The sequence below is a fragment of the Pocillopora verrucosa genome, chromosome 5 (genome assembly GCF_036669915.1).
Source record: "Pocillopora verrucosa isolate sample1 chromosome 5, ASM3666991v2, whole genome shotgun sequence".
In the NCBI taxonomy this organism is placed as follows: Eukaryota; Metazoa; Cnidaria; class Anthozoa; order Scleractinia; family Pocilloporidae; genus Pocillopora; species Pocillopora verrucosa.
In genome coordinates this window covers 6,002,254-6,020,748 of record NC_089316.1, presented here as the reverse complement: position 1 = coordinate 6,020,748, position 18,495 = coordinate 6,002,254, and the positions used below count along the sequence as shown (strand labels likewise).

The 18,495-nt window shown below is 39.0% G+C and overlaps 3 protein-coding genes across 4 annotated transcripts; all 3 read right to left on the bottom strand.

Annotated features, from left to right (window-relative positions):
• Window positions 1-268: 268 nt before the first annotated feature.
• Window positions 269-3,603, bottom strand: LOC136280666 (uncharacterized). Its single transcript, XM_066166304.1, has 5 exons — window positions 3,549-3,603; window positions 3,080-3,375; window positions 2,083-2,498; window positions 1,638-1,779; window positions 269-1,195 (listed from the first exon to the last, which is right to left on the bottom strand). The coding sequence occupies exons 2-5, from the start codon at window positions 3,324-3,326 to the stop codon at window positions 885-887; spliced, it is 1,116 nt and encodes a 371-aa protein (XP_066022401.1). The 5' UTR covers window positions 3,327-3,375; window positions 3,549-3,603; the 3' UTR covers window positions 269-884.
• A 979-nt stretch (window positions 3,604-4,582) lies between these two features.
• On the bottom strand, window positions 4,583-11,108 carry LOC131797121 (uncharacterized). 2 transcript variants are annotated; one of them, XM_066166699.1, is made up of 7 exons: window positions 10,995-11,108; window positions 10,449-10,717; window positions 9,538-9,864; window positions 8,701-9,018; window positions 8,181-8,456; window positions 6,895-7,128; window positions 4,583-6,448 (listed from the first exon to the last, which is right to left on the bottom strand). In XM_066166699.1, exons 2-7 carry the CDS (start codon window positions 10,693-10,695, stop codon window positions 6,138-6,140), a joined length of 1,713 nt encoding a protein of 570 aa, XP_066022796.1. In that variant the 5' UTR covers window positions 10,696-10,717; window positions 10,995-11,108; the 3' UTR covers window positions 4,583-6,137. The 2 variants fall into 2 exon arrangements, with proteins under 2 accessions (XP_066022796.1, XP_066022795.1); XM_066166698.1 differs by lacking the exon at window positions 10,995-11,108 and adding an exon at window positions 10,803-10,973.
• Window positions 11,109-12,040: 932 nt separating this feature from the next.
• On the bottom strand, window positions 12,041-18,433 carry LOC136280902 (uncharacterized). Its single transcript, XM_066166700.1, has 7 exons — window positions 18,280-18,433; window positions 17,927-18,195; window positions 17,059-17,358; window positions 16,197-16,514; window positions 15,683-15,958; window positions 14,331-14,564; window positions 12,041-13,889 (listed from the first exon to the last, which is right to left on the bottom strand). Exons 2-7 carry the CDS (start codon window positions 18,171-18,173, stop codon window positions 13,579-13,581), a joined length of 1,686 nt encoding a protein of 561 aa, XP_066022797.1. The 5' UTR covers window positions 18,174-18,195; window positions 18,280-18,433; the 3' UTR covers window positions 12,041-13,578.
• Window positions 18,434-18,495: the final 62 nt, after the last annotated feature.

Sequence of the window (18,495 nt, the reverse complement as noted above, 5' to 3'; positions counted from 1 at the left end):
TATAGAGATAGAAGTAACTGGAACGAAGAAGAAACCATTCTCCTGTACTGATTCTGCTGTAGTTGAATCGTAAAAGGTTGTAAATAAAGTGGCATTGCATTTTCAAGTTTGCTCATACAGGCCGTAGCAACATCGGTTGCTGAAATTTGACCTCTTGAGTAAGATATTAAGGAAATGGTATTTATGAAACTGAATGCGGCAAAAGAGTGTTATCCCTTATTCTCTTCAGCCCGTCTTCGACTTTGATTGCATCTCAACCTTAGCGGTATTCATAAAAACTCGGTTTATTATCGTTCACGACTATTTTAAGGAACTTATCTCAAACTTCGATATCGTCCTTAGGAATGACTGAAGACAACTTAGTTATACTTATCTAAAGTTAAAAATAGGAGTTTGGTCGCGAGTTGTACCTTTCCTCCTTTGCATTACGTAATCGAATCAAGTGACTTCTGAGATTGGAATCTCGTTCTTTGCATATTATCTCGGTTTTGTGGAATAAAATCTCCTACATCTTGGAAAATTGTTGAACTATCTGTCTCATTCAAGAATAAATTCTTTGGAAGTTATGGGAATATTTTCGTTTCTTATATCTAAATAAGGCAAAAAAATTTGTATCACTGACAAACCTCACGAATTTTACTCATCATGCAAAAGTCAAGATTTATAAACTACCGTCGGGTGAAGCTCCTTAAATTTTTTTACCTTGCAATATTTGGAGGAAAAGCAAACAAAATCGCCCTTCTGCTAAATAATAAAACATCAGTGTTTGAGATTAGTTTTAAAAGGTCTGCTTTTCAGCTGATAAAGCCAATAGGTAAATTAAATCGAAGTATGACACTATTTTACCGGGATTTGTGGTGGAATTATGATATAGCAGTGTTGATTCAACCAAGATAGAAAACCTCCACCTCATCAGGTGTGAAGCTATAAGTCCCAGCCAGGATTGTTTTTTGGTCCTTTATACCACTTGGGATTGAATAAGAATCGCCAAAGAATGTGTAGGAGTTTGTGTTACTGTTTGCATTATCTCTAATAACAATGTCGTGTCCTCTACCGAATGTGAGCCCATTGCTTGAACTCCTGTGAATAGCATATTTAGGCGTAGTAACCAGGCTCTTGAATGGTGCCAATCCTTCTTTATTTCGGAGAGAAAATATGAACGCCTTGGAAGTACCTGTCCAGCGACCACTAGACTCTGAAGAATAAGATGTGGAATAAACATATTATACATTGAATTTTAAGTTCCTTAGAACATGGGAAAAGAAAAACTCCGACAACTTTTCCAGTCGTTTAATTCTTTGGGAAATACGACGTGTTTCGGTATGCCGCAACTCTAATAGTGAGGACCTGATAGAAAGCTAACTGGCCTTTAAAGATTGGCGAAGAATAAGTTTTCTTCCCTTAGGTTCTAAATTTTTTTTTAAACAAAAACTTGATAGTCACATTAAAGAAAACCGAGAGAAACATTTTCATACGTTTTGACTACTTAATTCTTTTTCCTTTCATGAATTTATAACTTGTTCGATCATTTTTTGGGGTAAGGATGTAAAAGCTTAGGTTAGATTGTTACTTTAGATAAACCTTTATGTCACTAGATTACAATCAAAGCAGAGAATAAGGAAAAGATATTCTTTTACCCCATGGAACGTCCGTGTATCCTCCAAACACGTACTGTCCAACTTTTATGATGGAAACTGTATTCCGTTTCCCATCACACCTTCTGTGGAAGATACTGGCCGCCCAGCCGTGCGAGGAGGCGCAGATTGCATCAATTTTACACTATGATAGATTTGTACTCGACAATGAACCTCTAGATTTTTCTTGTTTTTTTGAGATTTTGCTAGCCTTGGCATCGTATCAGAAACTTGTTATTCAAAGCTAAATTTGTTAACTATATTAGACTTATAGATTACGACCAAATTCCTTCCCAAGAATAAAAAATTAACCGGCATATAGAACTTGGTGAAATATTTTTCCACAAGTTAAAGATACATTTCTTGTAATAGATAACATTACGTCTCAATCAAGAGACGCTAATCATCATTTTGTTTCAATCTTGCAATTGTGGTTTTAGATTCCAACAAAATTTCCACTTATTTTGTTCCTAATGACAATGACTATTATAAATAAGGAAAGACAGAAATAAAGTGTCAATAGCTCTTGATTCATACCCTTTTCTCCCTTCATTCCAGGATTTCCAACATCTCCTTTCATTCCCGGTTTTCCAGATTTGCCGGGTGATCCCATAATGCCTTTCCCTCCCGTTTTTCCTTTAGATCCCCTTGGACCTCGTTTACCGCGATTTCCCGGAATTCCCCTTGGTCCCCGAGGCCCTGCCACGCAGACTTTACCAGGGGAGAGGCAGTAAGTCCCTATGGACTCAGTTACAAGAGAGGTCATGTACTTCCTGAAACCAGTGTCGGCCTCTGCTTGATTAACTGAGTCGCTCCGGTTGGTCGTTAAGCTGCGGCGTACAATTTTGACGTCTTGTTTCCTACCTAGAGAAAACGGCAAGGGTTAATCTTTTTGTTTTGTTTTTGTTTTTGTTTTTTTTTTTTAACATTGATTATATCAGATTTAAGCTTCACAAAGTGCTTTTTATTCCATGACCGAAACAAGGAAAACACCTTTTTTGCTACGTATTTTGTTCGGAAATCTTTTGTTTAAATCCTTTTCAGCAGAGGACGAGTCAAAGAGAAGCCACTGATTCGTTTGAAAAAATCTATTGAAAGATAAGTATACAATATGCAGTCGTGACTTGTTTCAAGAAACGGGTCAAGTTTCTGATTAAGGTCAAATCTGTGTTGTCAAAACTTCTCTCAACATATCGCAATCAATAGAAATGCCCGAATACATTTCAGCTGTTCATGGCCTGATTTACATTAAAATGTAATCCACAAACATCTCATTAGGTGGATTTTCTGAAGTCCATCAAACGTATGGGCTTGGTTATCCACTGTTTGCTTTGAGTAAAAGCGGTGGCAACTGAGTGCGCCCGGCTTACTTTCGTATGGATCCAGGACAGTTCGAGTTCAAGCGACGCGCAGTTGTTAAGAAAATTTTATACTAAATTACCTACCGTTTGAAATGTCTTGGTCTTCACGAAGAACTTGGCAAGCAGCCCTCACAGATTCGAGAGCATCCCCCATTTCTTGAATTTTCAGAGTAAATTTTGAATCCAGCATTTTTGTGTTTGTCTCCGATCTAACAAAGAGAGACACCGTCATCAGAATGGCCGCAACAGACAACAACGATGAAGCCTTTTGAAGACAGTCACCAAGTTTTTGACTTGATGAAATTTTCGTTTTCTGTGCGTTGATATCCATGGTGTTTTCCCTGCGTGCCTTGCTGTTTACCGTTTCAGCCCTCAAAAAACTGCGGAATGAAGGAGCGCTACGGTTAGTTGTATCCAAAGTTGGAGGCAGTTCAAATTCTTTACGAGTTTACTATAATCCGGCTTCGTGCATCATTCAGTGTCAATAATAAAGACATCGGTAATTAGTTCTACCGTCGGCGTGTAGTTTTTAGCATTTCTCTAATATACTTACCATCTAACAAGGGTAGATTTTCCTCTCGGTTTTCGTGCTTCTGTCCTTCTAAAAAAGAAACCTTAGTAGTTAGAGGCGATCTTTTCACGTGATGCTGTCTGTCATCAGTTTTTTGTCACAGCGGAATACTTGAAGGTTTATGTGTACGGACCACACAGTTACCACAGCTGAAAGTATTGAATGCATTGTTTGTGATCTTATTCAGAAGTACCCTTGATTTTCAAGCTAGCTTTTGATCAACTTGCACTCTGCGTCCCAAGCAAAATTTGTTTTATGTCAGGATTCAACCAAACAGGATGTTCTAAACTGAAAATATTTTAACAAAAGTGTGACATTTGTATGTGTTTCTGTTCGACGACTATCAGTTCTAGGAAATGTCGTGCGCGAGAACTTGATTGAGCTTGCTTTCAAATGAAAGAAACCTACCAAACCGAGAACAAAGTGGAATAGGATCTTCGATTTCATCAGATCGCCTCTTGCAAAGAAAAGAGCGAATATAATATTACCATTAGAAAAAAACAGACGCCTGAAATGTCACAACCTGTAGCGAGGGAATCTTTTCAACTCTTTTTTTATGATCGGATCTTTCATTTGCGAGTTTTCTGGGGGGGAGGGGGGGAGGTGCTTATTAAGTTAGCGCAGCAGTAAGACACAAATTTAAAGAACTGATAACGTACTCAAAAGAAACCATAGAGAAAGAAATAACTGAAACGAAGAAGAAACCATCCTCCCGTACTGATTCTGCTGTAGTTGAATCGTAAAAAGTTGGAAGTTAAGTGACAATGGAAAGAGGTTTTCCCTGTATATACCATTAAGGAAGAGAAGGGAGAGAGGTTATTCGAAAGGAGTGCTTGCTGACATTATGGTCTTGAGGGTGGGAGGGTATTCGGTGGAGGGCGCTTATTCGAGAAAATACGATGTGTCTTGTAGGGCAGACCTGACAGTTAGTGAAGCTTCTGGTCATTCTAGTCCGTCCAACCATGAGCAGCCCGTACAAAGCTCCTCCGGTCTTTGATAACTTCATTCCCTTCATGTTTTCGGTAAAACTCAAACTTTAATTATTTCATTTCAGTAAAGATCGTATAGTCCGACAGGTGAACTTAAAGCGTTCTTAATTTGAATGTACCTTGGCTTGCAATTATATTACTTAATTGAACCATGACATGCGTCATCTCTCAAGTCTCGTCTATAGGCGCTGCTACTCATTCCAGTAGACTAATAATCTATCTCAAAATACAGATCAACATACATCATGTCAGTTTCTTTCGTTGTCCAGTTTTATCCAGACTCAATATACTTACATTCAGGATCTAAGAATTTAAGAAATGAGCATTATGCGCCAATCAATTCGAAAGTTCGACACCTCTCCCCTCCTCCTCAACGGGTATTCGACCATCGTCTGTTCCCGAGGGGTTTGGGGATGTGTACTTTGCCTGGGTGGGGTGGGACATTTGAATTGGACCTTTGAATCCTTCTAGCGTAATACACGTGTTTTATCATGTAATATGGGGATGTACAAGAAAATAGTTTACTTTTGCGAGAAGAGGACTATGGAAAAAAAGTCTACAAGAAAGTCGAAGTCGACAATCAGATCTGATGGCTTTTAGTGACCTAGAAGAACGAAAACATAAAAATTTTCCAGAAAAACAATACGCTGGCGCGCGCGCCAACATTGCGCAAAAACCCTATGGAGCCTCCTCAAGAGGACCATTCTTTAAGGTCGCGTGAGCAGTTGCTTTGGGTTATGTTTGTTTCTGTTGTCATAACATACTATCCTTTGCACTAAGTATGGCGAAGGTTCCCATTGGTCAGTGCTCTCTGCTGTAGAGAAATTCACTAAGCAAACCTAAAGCTAACTTTTGACTGCAGCATCGAAAGAATTAGTTGTTTAACACGAGGCACGATTATTTATTCTCTCCAGCCCGTCTTCGACTTTCATTGATAACATCTCAACCTTAGCCGTATTCATAAAAACTTGGTTTATTATCATTCACGACTATTTTAAGGAACTTATCTCAAACTTCAATATTGTCCTTAGGAATGACTGAAAATAACTTAGTTATACTTATCTAGAGTTAAAAATAGGAGTTTGCTCGCGACCGTTGTACTTTTCCTCCTTCGCATTACGTAATCGAATCAAGTGACCTCTGAGATTAGAATCTCGTTCTTCGCATATTATCTTTATATCGGTTTTATGGAATAAAATCTCCTCCATCTAGGAAAATTGTTGGAACTATCTGAATCACTCAAGAATAAATTCTTTGGAAGTTCTGGGAATATTTTCGTTTCTTATATCTAAATTAGGCCAAAAATATTGTAACACTGACAAACCTCACGAATTTTACCCATCATGCAAACGTCAAGATTTACAAACTACCGTCGGGTGAAGCCCCTTAAATTTTTTTACCATGCAATATATGGAAGAAAAGCAAACAAAATTGTTCTTTTGCGAAACAATAAAACATCAGTGTTTGAGACTAGTTTTAAAAGGTCTGCTTTTCAGCTGACAAAGCCAAAAGGTAAATTGAATCGAGGTATGACACTATTTTACCGGGATTTGTGGTGGAATTATGATATAGCAGTGTTGACTCAACCAAGATAGAAAACCTCCACCTCATCAGGTGTGAACTTATAAGTCCCAGCCAGGATTGTTTTTCGGTCCTTTATACCACTTGGGAGTGAATAATAAGAGCCAAAGTGTGTGTAGGAGTTTGTGTTACTGTTTGCATTATCACTAATAGCAATGTCGAATCCTCCACCAAATGTGGGCCCATAGCTTGAACTCCTGTAAATAGCATAACCAGGCAAACTAACCAGGCTCTTGAATGGTGCCAATCCTTCTTTATTTCGGAGAGAAAATATGAACGCCTTGGAAGTACTTGTGTAGCCACCACTGGACTCTGAAGAATAAGATGTGAAATAAACATATTATACATTGAATTTTAAGTTCCTTAGACCGTGAGGAAAAAAAATCTCCGACAATTTTTCTAGTTGTTTAATTCTTTGGGAAACACGATGTGTTTCGTTATGCCGCAACTCTAATAGTGAGGACCTGATCGAAAGCTAACTGGCCTTTAAAGATTGGCGAAGAATAAGTTTTCTTCCCTTAGGTTTTAACTAGACGTTTTTTTAAACCAGAACTTGACAGTTACATTAAAGAAAACCGAGAAAAAAATTTTCATACGTTTTGACTACTCAATTCTTTTTCCTTTCATGAATTTATAACTTGTTCGATCATTTTTTGGGGTCAAGATGTAAAAGCTTAGGTTAGATTGTTACTTTACATACACCTTTATGTCACTGAGTTACAATCAAATCAGAGAATAAGGAAAAGATATTCTTTTACCCCATGAAATGTCCGTGTATCCTCCAAACACGTACTGTCCAACTTTTATGATGGAAACTGTGTTCAGTTTCCCATCACACCTTCTGTGGAAAATACCGGCCGCCCAGCCGTGAGAGGAGGCGCGGTAGCACAGCACCCATCGAGGATGACTTCCAACAGCAGGTTTCAAAAACTGATGGAGTTTGCTTTTATAATCCAAATTACCTGCTAATATAGTCGAGGCTATTTGAAGTGCTGAAAAAAAGGAAATAGGATACAACTTTTCTTGAAGAAAGCTTCAAAGTTTTTGTTTTGATCAACCTGTTAGCAGTTGTTTTCAGTGGGGTGATGGCTTTTACGGCTAACAGTTAACATTTTGGCCATTTCACGGTTAACGATTGACTTCCTTTGTGATTAAATAAAACCTTTTTACGATTAACGTTTTTTTACGCCAAACAGCTAGAAATTTTTGCCATTTTATGGCTAACGGTTAACGGATCTTCTTAGTAACTTTGACCATTATGAATATTGTCACAGGGGAAAACGATAAATCAACGTCTAACTATAATTAGAAATAACAAGTGATGCAATTACTCAAAAATTTAAATATCTTTGGCATCAGCACCAGCTAATTGGTCGAAGTAGTTAACATGGTGAAACTATCTGTACACTATCTATCTATCTGTACACTTTGCAGATATAAAGAATTTTATAGGAGCGAAAATTTTCCCTACGAAGTAGTCAACCACTATTGCATAGAAATTATACTGAAAATTAAGAAAAAAATTTCTCGTGATTTTTCTTCAGTTTAATTAATTTTTAGTTGTACAATTTTGAAGCATATGAGTGAAGAACACATTTCGGTGTCAATTTTTTATCTTAGTCAGTCATAAGCGGTCAAATATACCATGAAATGTTATCAGCAAAACTTAAAGGGGGATGCCACCCATAGTTGCCTGTATGTAAACAAAAACAGAGGCGATAACACAAGTGTAAACAGAGGCGTGTTCAACATGAATCTTTTGAATTTAAACAGGGGTGTTAAAGTTTACTGTATGGGTAACAAGTTTGAAATGTTCCTTACGTCACTGAGAGAGCATAAAAACCTAACTGAGTGTGAGATCTTGTGGATCCGGACCTTCACCTTTCTCTAGGTTTTCGTAGCACTCATCTATATACTGTAAGTCATGTAGTAGGCTCTTGGAACAAATAGAATTTGAATAACTTTATTTACTGCAGTCGACTGTTGGCAAAGGATTGAAATAATGAAAAATTTTAATTAAAATTAAAAACGTAAGTTTCCTGACCTTGTTCATCATAATGTAAGGTTGTTAGCACACTAACGGATCCAAGCTTGTTGCTGGCTTTGCACCGATATGTACCACTATCTAAAGGACCAAAGTTGGCTATAATAAGGGTGCCATTCTTAGCAATCGTGGTCCGGCCTTGCGGTAATGAGACAAATTCTCTCGACCAAACTACAGTTGGTGGCGGAAAACCAAAAGCTCGGCAACGAACAGAGGCGACTGAGTTCGCAGGGACTTTAGTAAGCCTCTCCGGAGTATGGATGAAACGTGGAGGCGCTAAATTTAAAAGGAAACCAACATTATAAATTGATACTATAAACTGACTTTAACGAACCAATTACTGATATTTTGTTTATCGCCCGAGAGGGAGGAGGGGAAGGTTAAAGGATTTTGAGGGGGGAGGGGGGAGGCTCACGGTTTCCAGGAAGAAAGGAGGGGTAATCGGTTGTCACCAACAGAATGTATGACTACTTCCCTATGAATGACGCGCGACATCAAGTATTTCCATTGTCAGCATCACCTTCAACTGTAAGTTTCACCGTCTTCTGAGCTTTTCCCAAGATACTTGTGGCCATACAAACATAGCTTCCTGAGTCGTTATAAGTAGCATTTTTGATCTGCAACTTATTATCGTGACCGTTCATATTGACTTGTCCTGCACCACTCATTTTACTCCAAGTTACTCTGGGTTTTGGATTGCCATCAGCTGAGCAGCTAAACGTGGCGGTCTGGTTCTCAGTGATTGTATGTGAGGCAGGAAAAACATCAACATTTGGAGCAGATATGGACTGGCCAGGTTCACCTTTAGGTCCCGGATGACCAGGAACTCCTTTGTCACCTTAAAAGAATATATACAGGCATGTAACAAACGCCTTAACTGAAATTTAGGGGAATGTCTTACAACTGTCGAAGCGAAATTATATGGCATAATAAAGATTGGCTCTGGAGACATGGAGGAAGCCTGCACACCCTCGGGCGCAGATTGCATTTATTTTACACTTTATGATAGATTTGTGCTCGACAATGAGCCTCCAGATTTTTTTAATTTTTTAAGGTTTTGCTTGCCTTGACATCGTATCAGAAACATGGTTCAAAGTTGAATTTGTTAACTATATTAGACTTATGGATTACGAAAAAATTCCATCCCAAGGAAAAAAAAAAAGAAAAGTTGAAGATACATTTATTGTAACAGATAACAATTTGCCGCAATCAAGAGACGCTTATGATCTCCTGGTTTCAATCTTGCAATTGTGGTTTAAGATTCCAGCAAAATTTCCACTCATTTTGTTCCTAATGACAATGACTATTATGAATAAGGAAAGACAGAAATAAAGTGCCAATAGCTCTTGATTCATACCCTTTTCTCCCTTCATTCCAGGATTTCCAACATCTCCTTTCATTCCCGATTTTCCAGATTTGCCAGGTGATCCCATAATGCCTTTCCCTCCCGTTTTTCCTTTAGATCCCCTTGGACCTCGTTTACCGCGATTTCCCGGAATTCCCCTTGGTCCCCGAGGCCCTGCCACGCAGACTTTACCAGGGGAGAGGCAGTAAGTCCCTATGGACTCAGTTACAAGAGAGGTCATGTACTTCCTGAAACCAGTGTCGGCCTCTGCTTGATTAACTGAGTCGCTCCGGTTGGTCGTTAAGCTGCGGCGTACAATTTTGACGTCTTGTTTCCTACCTGAAGAAAACGGCAAGGGTTAATCTTTTTGTTTTGTTTTTGCTTTTGTTTTTTTTTTTTTGACATTGATTAGATCAGATTTAAGCTTCACAAAGTGCTTTTTATTCCATGACCGAAACAAGGAAAGCACGTTTTTTACTACGTATTTTGTTCGGAAATCTTTTGTTTAAATCCCTTTCAGCAGAGGACGAGTCAAAGAGAAGCCACTGATTCGTTTGAAAAAATCTATTGAAAGATAAGTATACAATATGCAGTCGTGACTTGTTTCAATAGACGGGTCAAGTTTCTGATTAAGGTCAAATCTGTGTTGTCAAAACTTCTCTCATCATATCGCAATCAATAGAAATGCCCGAATACATTTCAGTTGTTCATGGCCTGATTTACATTAAAATGTAATCCACACAAACATCTCATTAGGTGGATTTTCTGAAGTCCATCAAACGTATGGGCTTGGTTATCCACTGTTTGCTTTGAGTAAAAGCGGTGGCAACTGAGTGCGCCCGGCTTACTTTCGTATGGATCCAGGACAGTTCAAGTTCAAGCGACGCGCAGTTGTTAAGAAAATTTTATACTAAATTACCAACCGTTCGAAATGTCTCGGTCTTCACGAAGAACTTGGCAAGCAGCCCTCATAGATTCGAGAGCATCCCCCATTCCTTGAATTTTCAGAGTAAATTTTGAATCCAGCATTTTTGTGTTTGTCTCCGATCTAACAAAGAGAGACACCGTCATCAGAATGGCCGCAACAGACAACAGCGATGAAGCCTTTTGAAGACAGTCACCAAGATTTTCTTTTGATGGAATTTTCGTTTTCTGTGCGTTGATATCCATGGTGTTTTCCCTGCGTTTCTTGCTGTAAGTAAAAAAAGGCACAAAACAAACTCGTCAAACTCAGCAGTACTGATGATCATACAATTACTGCACAAGGTTTTGTTTACCGTTTCAGCCCTCAAGAAACTGCGGAATGAAGGAGCGCTACAGTTAGTTGTATCCAAAGTTGGAGGCAGTCCAAATTCTTTACGAGTTTACTATAATCCGGCTTCGTGCATCATTCAGTGTCAATAATAAAGACGTCGGTAATTAGTTCTATCGTCGGCGTGTGGTTTTTAGCATTCCTCCAATATACTTACCATCTAACAAGGGTAGATTTTCCTCTCGGTTTTCGTGCTTCCGTCCTTCTAATAAAGAAACCTTAGTAGTTAGAGGCGACCTTTTCACGTGATGCTGTCTGTCATCAGTTTTTTGTCACAGCGGAGTACTTGAGGGTTTATGTGTACGGACCACACAGTTACCACTGCTGAAAGTATTAAATGCATTGTTTGTGATCTTATTCAGAAGTACCCTTGATTTTCAAGCTAGCTTTTGATCAACTTGCACTTTGCGTCCCAAGCAAAATTTGTTTTATGTTGGGATTCAACCAAACAGGATGTTCTTAACTGAAAATATTTTAACAAAAGTGTGACATTTGTATGTGTTTCTGTTCGACGACTATCAGTTCTAGGAAATGTCGTGCGCGAGAACTTGATTGAGCTTGCTTTCAAATGAAAGAAACCTACCAAACCGAGAACAAAGTGGAATATGATCTTCGATTTCATCAGATCGCCTCTTACAAAGAAAAGAGCGAATATAATATTACCATTAGAAAAAAACAGGCGCCTGAAATGTCACAACCTGTAGCGAGGGAATCTTTTCAACTCGTTTTTTTATGATCGGATCTTTCATTTGCGAGTTTTCTGGGGGGGGAAGGGGGGGAGGGGGGGAAGGTGCTTACTAAGTTAGCGCAGCAGTAAGACAAAAATTTAAAGAACTGATAACGTAATAAAAAGAAACTATAGAGATAGAAATAACTGAAACGAAGAAGAAACCATCCTCCCGTACTGATTCTGCTGTAGTTGAATCGTAAAAAGTTGGAAGTTAAGTGGCAATGGAATGTTTTCCCTGTATATACCATTTAGGAAGAGAAGGGAGAGTGCTTATTCGAAAGGAGTGCTTGCCGACATTATGGTCTCGAGGGTGGGAGGGTATTCGGTGGAGGGCGCTTATTCGAGAAAATACGATGTGTCTTGTAGGGCAGACCTGACAGTTAGTGAAGCTTCTGGTCATTCTAGTCCGTCCAACCGTGAGCAGCCCGTGAAAAGCTCCTCCGGTCTTTGATAACTTCATTCCCTTCATGTTTTCGGTAAAACTCAAGCTTTAATTATTTCATTTCAGTAAAGATCGTGTAGTCCGACAGGTGAACTTAAAGCTTTCTTAATTTGAATGTACCTTGGCTTGCAATTATATTACTTAGTTGAACCATGACATGCGTCATCCCTCAAATCTCGTCTACAGGCGCGCTGCTACTCATTCCAATAGACTAATAATCTATCTCAAAATACAGATCAACATACATCATGTCGGTTTCTTTCGTTGTCCAGTTTTATCCAGACTCAATATACCTACATTCAGGATCTAAGAATTTAAGACATGAGCATTATGCGCCAATCAATTCGAAAGTTCGACACCTCTCCTCTCCTCCTCAACGGGTATTTGACTATCGTCTGTTTCCGAGGGGTTTGGGGATGTGTACTTTGCCTGGGTGGGGTGGGACATTTGAATTGGACCTTTGAATCCTTCCAGCGTAATACACGTGTTTTATCATGTAATATGGGGATGTACAAGAAAATAGTTTACTTTAGCGAGAAGAGGACTGTGGAGACAAGGTCTACAAGAAAGTCGAAGTCGACAATCATATCTGATGGCTTTTAGTGACCTAGAAGAACGAAAAAATAAAAATTTTCCAGAAAAACAATACGCTGGCGCGCGCGCCAACATTGCGCAAAAACCCTATGGAGCCTCGTCAAGAGGACCATTCTTTAAGGTCGCGTGATCAGTTGCTTTGGGTTGTTATGTTTGCTTCTGTGGTCATAACATACTATCCTTTGCACTAAGTATGGCGAAGGTCCCCATTGGTCAGTGCTCTAGAGTTTCGTTGCTGTAGAGAAATTCACTAAGCAAACCAAAAGCTAACTTTTGACAGCAGCATCGAAAGAATTAGCTGTTTAACACGAGGCACGATTATTTATTCTCTCCAGCCCGTCTTCGACTTTCATTGATTACATCTCAACCTTAGCCGTATTCATAAAAACTCGGTTTATTATCGTTCACGACTATTTTAAGGAAATTATCTCAAATTTCAATATGGTCCTCAGGACTGGAAATAACTTAGTTATACTTATCTAGAGTAATAGGAGTTTGCTCGCGACCGTTGTACTTTTCCTCCTTCGCATTACGTAATCGAATCAAGTCACTTCTGAGATTAGAATCTCGTTCTTCGCATATTATCTTTATATCGGTTTTATGGAATAAAATCTCCTCCATCTAGGAAAATTGTTGGAACTATCTGAATTATTCAAGAATAAATTCTTTGGAAGTTGTAGGAACATTTTCGTTTCTTGTCTCTAAATTAGGCCAAACCTCACGAATTTTACCCATCATGCAAACGTCAAGATTTACAAACTACCGTCGGGTGAAGCCCCTTAAATTTTTTTACCATGTAATATATGGAAGAAAAGCAAACAAAATTGTTATTTTGCTATACAATAAATCATCGGTGTTTGAGACTAGTTTAAAAAGGTCTGCTTTTTAGCTGATAAAGCCAAAAGGTAAATTGAATCGAAGTATGACACTATTTTACCGGGATTTGTGGTGGAATTATGATATAGCAGTGTTGACTCAACCAAGATAGAAAACCTCCACCTCATCAGGTGTGAACTTAAAAGTCCCAGCCAGGATTGTTTTTCGGTCCTTTATACCACTTGGGAGTGAATAAGAACGGCCAAAGAATGTGTAGGAGTTTGTGTTACTGTTTGCATTATCTCTAATAATAATGTCGTATCCTCCACCAAATGTGGGCCCCTCGCTTGGAAACCTGTAAATAGCATATTTAGGCGTAGTAACCAGACTCTTGAATGGTGCCAATCCTTCTTTATTTCGGAGAGAAAATATGAACGCCTTGGAAGTACTTGCCCTGCCACCACTGGACTCTGAAGAATAAGATGTGAAATAAACATATTATACATTGAATTTCAGTTCCTTAGACCATGGAAAAAAAAATCCGACAACTTTTCTAGTCGTTTAATTCTTTGGGAAACACGATGTGTTTCGGTATGCCGCAACTCTTATAGTGAGGACCTGATCGAAAGCTAACTGGCCTTTAAAGATTGAAGAAGAATAAGTTTTCTTCCCTTAAGTTTAACTAAACGTTTTTTTAGACGAGAACTTGACAGTTACATTAACTAAAACCGAGAGAAACATTTCCATAGGTTTTGACTACTCAATTCTTTTTCCTTTCATGAATTTATAACTTGTTCGATAATTTTTTTGGGTCAAGATGTAAAAGCTTATGTTAGATTGTTACTTTAAATACAACTTTATTTCACTGGATTACAATCAAAGCAGAGAATAAGGAAAATATATTCTTTTACCCCATGGAACGTCCGTGTATCCTCCAAACACGTACTGTCCAACTCTTATGATGGAGACTGTGTTCTGTTTCCCATCACACCTTCTGTGGAAGATACTGGCCGCCCAGCCGTGAGAGGAGGCGCGGTAGCACAGCAGCCATCGAGGATGACTTCCAACAGCAGGTTTTAAAAACTGTCGGAGTATGCTTTCATAAACCAAATTGCCTGCTAATATAGTCGAGGCTATTTGAGGTGCTGAAAAAAAGGAAATAGGATACAACTTTTCTTGAAAAAAGCTTTGATGTTTTTGTTTTCATCAACCTGATAGTAGTTGGTCTAAGTGGGGTGATGGCTTTTACGGCTAACAATTAACATTTCGGCCATTTTACGGCTAACGATTGACTTCCTTTCTTTGTGATTAATTAAAACCTCTTAACGGTTAACTTTTTGCGACACAATTAAATTGGTCATTTTTTACGCCTAACAGCTAAATATTTTCGTCATTTTACGGCTAAAGGTTAACCCCTTTGTGATCCTCTCAGTAACTTCGAACATTATGAATTCTATCGCAATGGAAAACATTTAATCAACGTCTAATTATACTCAGAAATAACAAGCGATGCAATTATTCCAAAATTTAAATATCTTTGGCATTAGCACCAGCTGATCCCTGATAAGCTTGTTCCTCTAGTAAGCATTTTTTTCATCCTCATCTTTACTATCAAGAGAGACTTTGTACATTTTGCAGATATAAAGAATCTTTATAGGAACGAAGTTTTTCCCCTGCAAAGCTGTCACCGACTATTGCATAGAAATAATATTGAAAATTAAGAAAAAACAATTTTTCTTTAGTTTAATTAATTTTTAGCTGCACAATTTTGAAGCATTTTAGTGAAGAACGCATTTCATTGTCAATTTTTATCTTAGTCAGCCGCGAGGGGCGAAATATGCCGTGATATATTATGCTATCCATAGCTGCCAGTATTTAAACGAAAAAAGAGGCGATAACGCAATTGTAAACAGTGGCGTGTTCAACAAGACAAGAATCTTTTGAATCTGAACAGAGGTATTAAGGTTTAATTCAAGGAAAACAAGTTTGAAATGTTCCTTAAGTCGCTGAAAGGGTATAAAAACCAAAGCGAGTGTGAGACCTTGTGGATCCGGACCTTCACCTTTCTCTTGGTTTCGTAACACTCACCTACATACTGTAGGTGAGTGTGGGTGGCACTTGGAACAAATAGAATTTAAACAACTTCATTTACTGAAGTCGACTGTTTGCAAAGGATGGCGTTCCCTTCCTGTTCAGTGATATAAACCTTCCTTGAAATAATGAAAAATTTTTAACCAAAAAATTAAACCTTATATTTCCTGACCTTGCTCATCATAATTTAATGTTGTTAGGACACTAACAGATCCAAGTTTGTTGCTGGCTTTACACTGATATGTACCACTGTCTAAAGGACCAAAGTTGGCGATAATAAGGGTGCCATTCTTAGCAATCGTGGTCCGGCCTTGCGGTAACGGGACAAATCCTCTCGACCAAACTATAGTTGGTGGTGGAAAACCAAAAGCTCGACAACGAATAGAGGCGACTGAGTTTGCAGGGACCTTAGTTAACCTCTGGGGAGTATGGATGAATCGTGGAGGAGCTAGATTTAAAAAGGACACCAACATTATGAATTGATAATGTAAACTAACCGTAACGAACTAATCACTGGTATTTGTTTATCGCCCGGAAGGGAGGAGGGGAAGATGGGGGTGGGGGGGGGGGGGGGGGGGCACGGTTTTCAGGGAGAAAGGAGGGGGAATCGGTTGTCACCAACAGAGCATATGACTGCTTCCCTACGAAAGACGCACGAAATCAAGTATTTTCATTATCAGCATCACCTTCAACGGTAAGTTTCACCGTCTTCTGAGCTTTTCCTAAGATGCTTGTGGCCACGCAAACATAGCTTCCTGAGTCGTTATAAGCAACATTTATGATCTGCAATGTATTATCGTGACTGTTGATATTGACTTGACCTGCACCACTCATTTTACTCCAAGTTACTCTGGGTTTTGGATTGCCATCAGCTGAGCAGCTAAACGTGGCGGTCTGATTCTCAGTGATTGTATGTGAGGCAGGAGAAACATAAACGTTTGGAGCAGATATGGACTGGCCAGGTTCCCCTTTAGGTCCTGGATGACCAGGAACTCCTCTGTCGCCTTAAAGAATATACACAGGCATGTGACAAACGCCTTAACTGAAATTTAGGGGAATGTCTTACAACTGTCGGAGCAAAATTATTTGGCGTGGTAAAGATTGGCTCTAGAGACATGGAGGAAGCCTGCTCACCCTTGGGCGCAGATTGCATCCATTTTACACCCTATGATAGATTTGTACTCGACAATGAACCTCTAGATTTTTCTTGATTGGAGATTTTGCTAGCCTTGGCATCGTATCAGAAACTTATTATTCAAAGCTAAATTTGTTAACTAGACTTATAGATGACGACCAAATTCCATCCCAAGAAAAAAAATTAACGGCCACATAAAACCTGGTGAAGTATTTTTTCACAAGTTAAAGATACATTTCTTGTAATAGATAACATTATGTCTCAACCAAAAGACGCTTATGATCTTTTTGTTTCAATCTTTCAATTCTGGTTTTAGATTCCGGCAAAATTTCCACTCATTTTGTTCCTAATGACAATGACTATTATGAATAAGGAAAGACAGAAGTAAAGTGTCAATAGCTCTTAATTCATACCCTCTTCTCCCTTCATTCCAGGATTTCCAACATCTCCTTTCATTCCTGGTTTGCCTTTCTCTCCCGTTTTACCTTTAGATCCCCTTGGACCTCGTTTACCGCGATTTCCCGGAATTCCTCTTGGTCCCCGAGGTCCTGCCACACAGAATTTACCAGGGGAGAGGCAGTAAGTCCCTATGGACTCAGTTACAATAGAGGTCACGTACTTCCTGAAACCAGTGTCGGCTTCTGCTTGATTAACTGAGTCGCTCCGGTTGGTCCTTAAGCTGCGGCGAACAATTATGACGTCTTGTTTCCTACCTAAAGAAAACGGCAAGGGTTGACCGTTTTTGTTTTGTTTTGTTTTAACATTGATTATATCAGATTTACGCTTCACAAAGTGCTTTTTGTTCCATGACCGAAACAAGGAAAACTCGTTTTCTGCTACGTATTTTGTTCGGAATTCTTTTGTTTAAATCCTTTTCGACAGAGGACAAGTCGAAGAGAAGCCACTGATTCGTTTGAAAGGATCTATTGAAAGATAAGTATACAATATGCAGTCGTGACTTGTTTCAATAAACGGGTCAAGTTTCTGATTAAGGTCAAATCTGTGTTGTCAAAACTTCTCTCATCATATCGCAATCAATAGAAATGCCCGAATACATTTCAGTTGTTCATGGCCTGATTTACATTAAAATGTAATCCACACAAACATCTCATTAGGTGGATTTTCTTAAGTCCATTAAACGTATGGACTTGGTTATCTACTGTTTGCTTTGAGTAAAAGCGGTGGCAACTGAGTGCGCCCGGCTTACTTTCGTATGGATCCAGGACAGTTCAAGTTCAAGCGACGCGCAGTTGCTAAGAAAATTTATACTAAATTACCTACCGTTTGAAATGTCTCGGTCTTCACGAAGAACTTGGCAAGCAGCCCTCATGGATTCGAGAGCATCCCCCATTTCTTGAATTTCCAGAGTAAATTTTGAATCTAGCATTTTTGTGTTTGTCTCCGATCTAACAAAGAGAGACACCGTCATCAGAATGGCCGCAACAGACAACAGCGATGAAGCCTTTTGAAGACAGTCACCAAGTGTTTCTTTTGATGGAATTTTCGTTTTCTGTGCGTTGATATCCATGGTGTTTTCCCTACGTGCTATGCTGTAAGAAGAAAAGGCGCAAAACAAACTCGTCAAACTCAGCGGTACTGATGATCATACAATTACTGCACAAGGTTTTGTTTACCGTTTCAGCCCTCAAGAAACTGCGGAATAAAGGAGCGCTACGGTTAATTGTATCCAAAGTTGGAGGAAGTCCAAATTCTTTACGAGTTTACTATAATCCGGCTTCGTGCATCACTCAGTGTCAATAATAAAGACATCGGTAATTAGTTCTATCGCCGGCGAGTGGTTTTTAGCATTTCTCCAATATACTTACCGTCTAACAAGGATAGATTTTCCT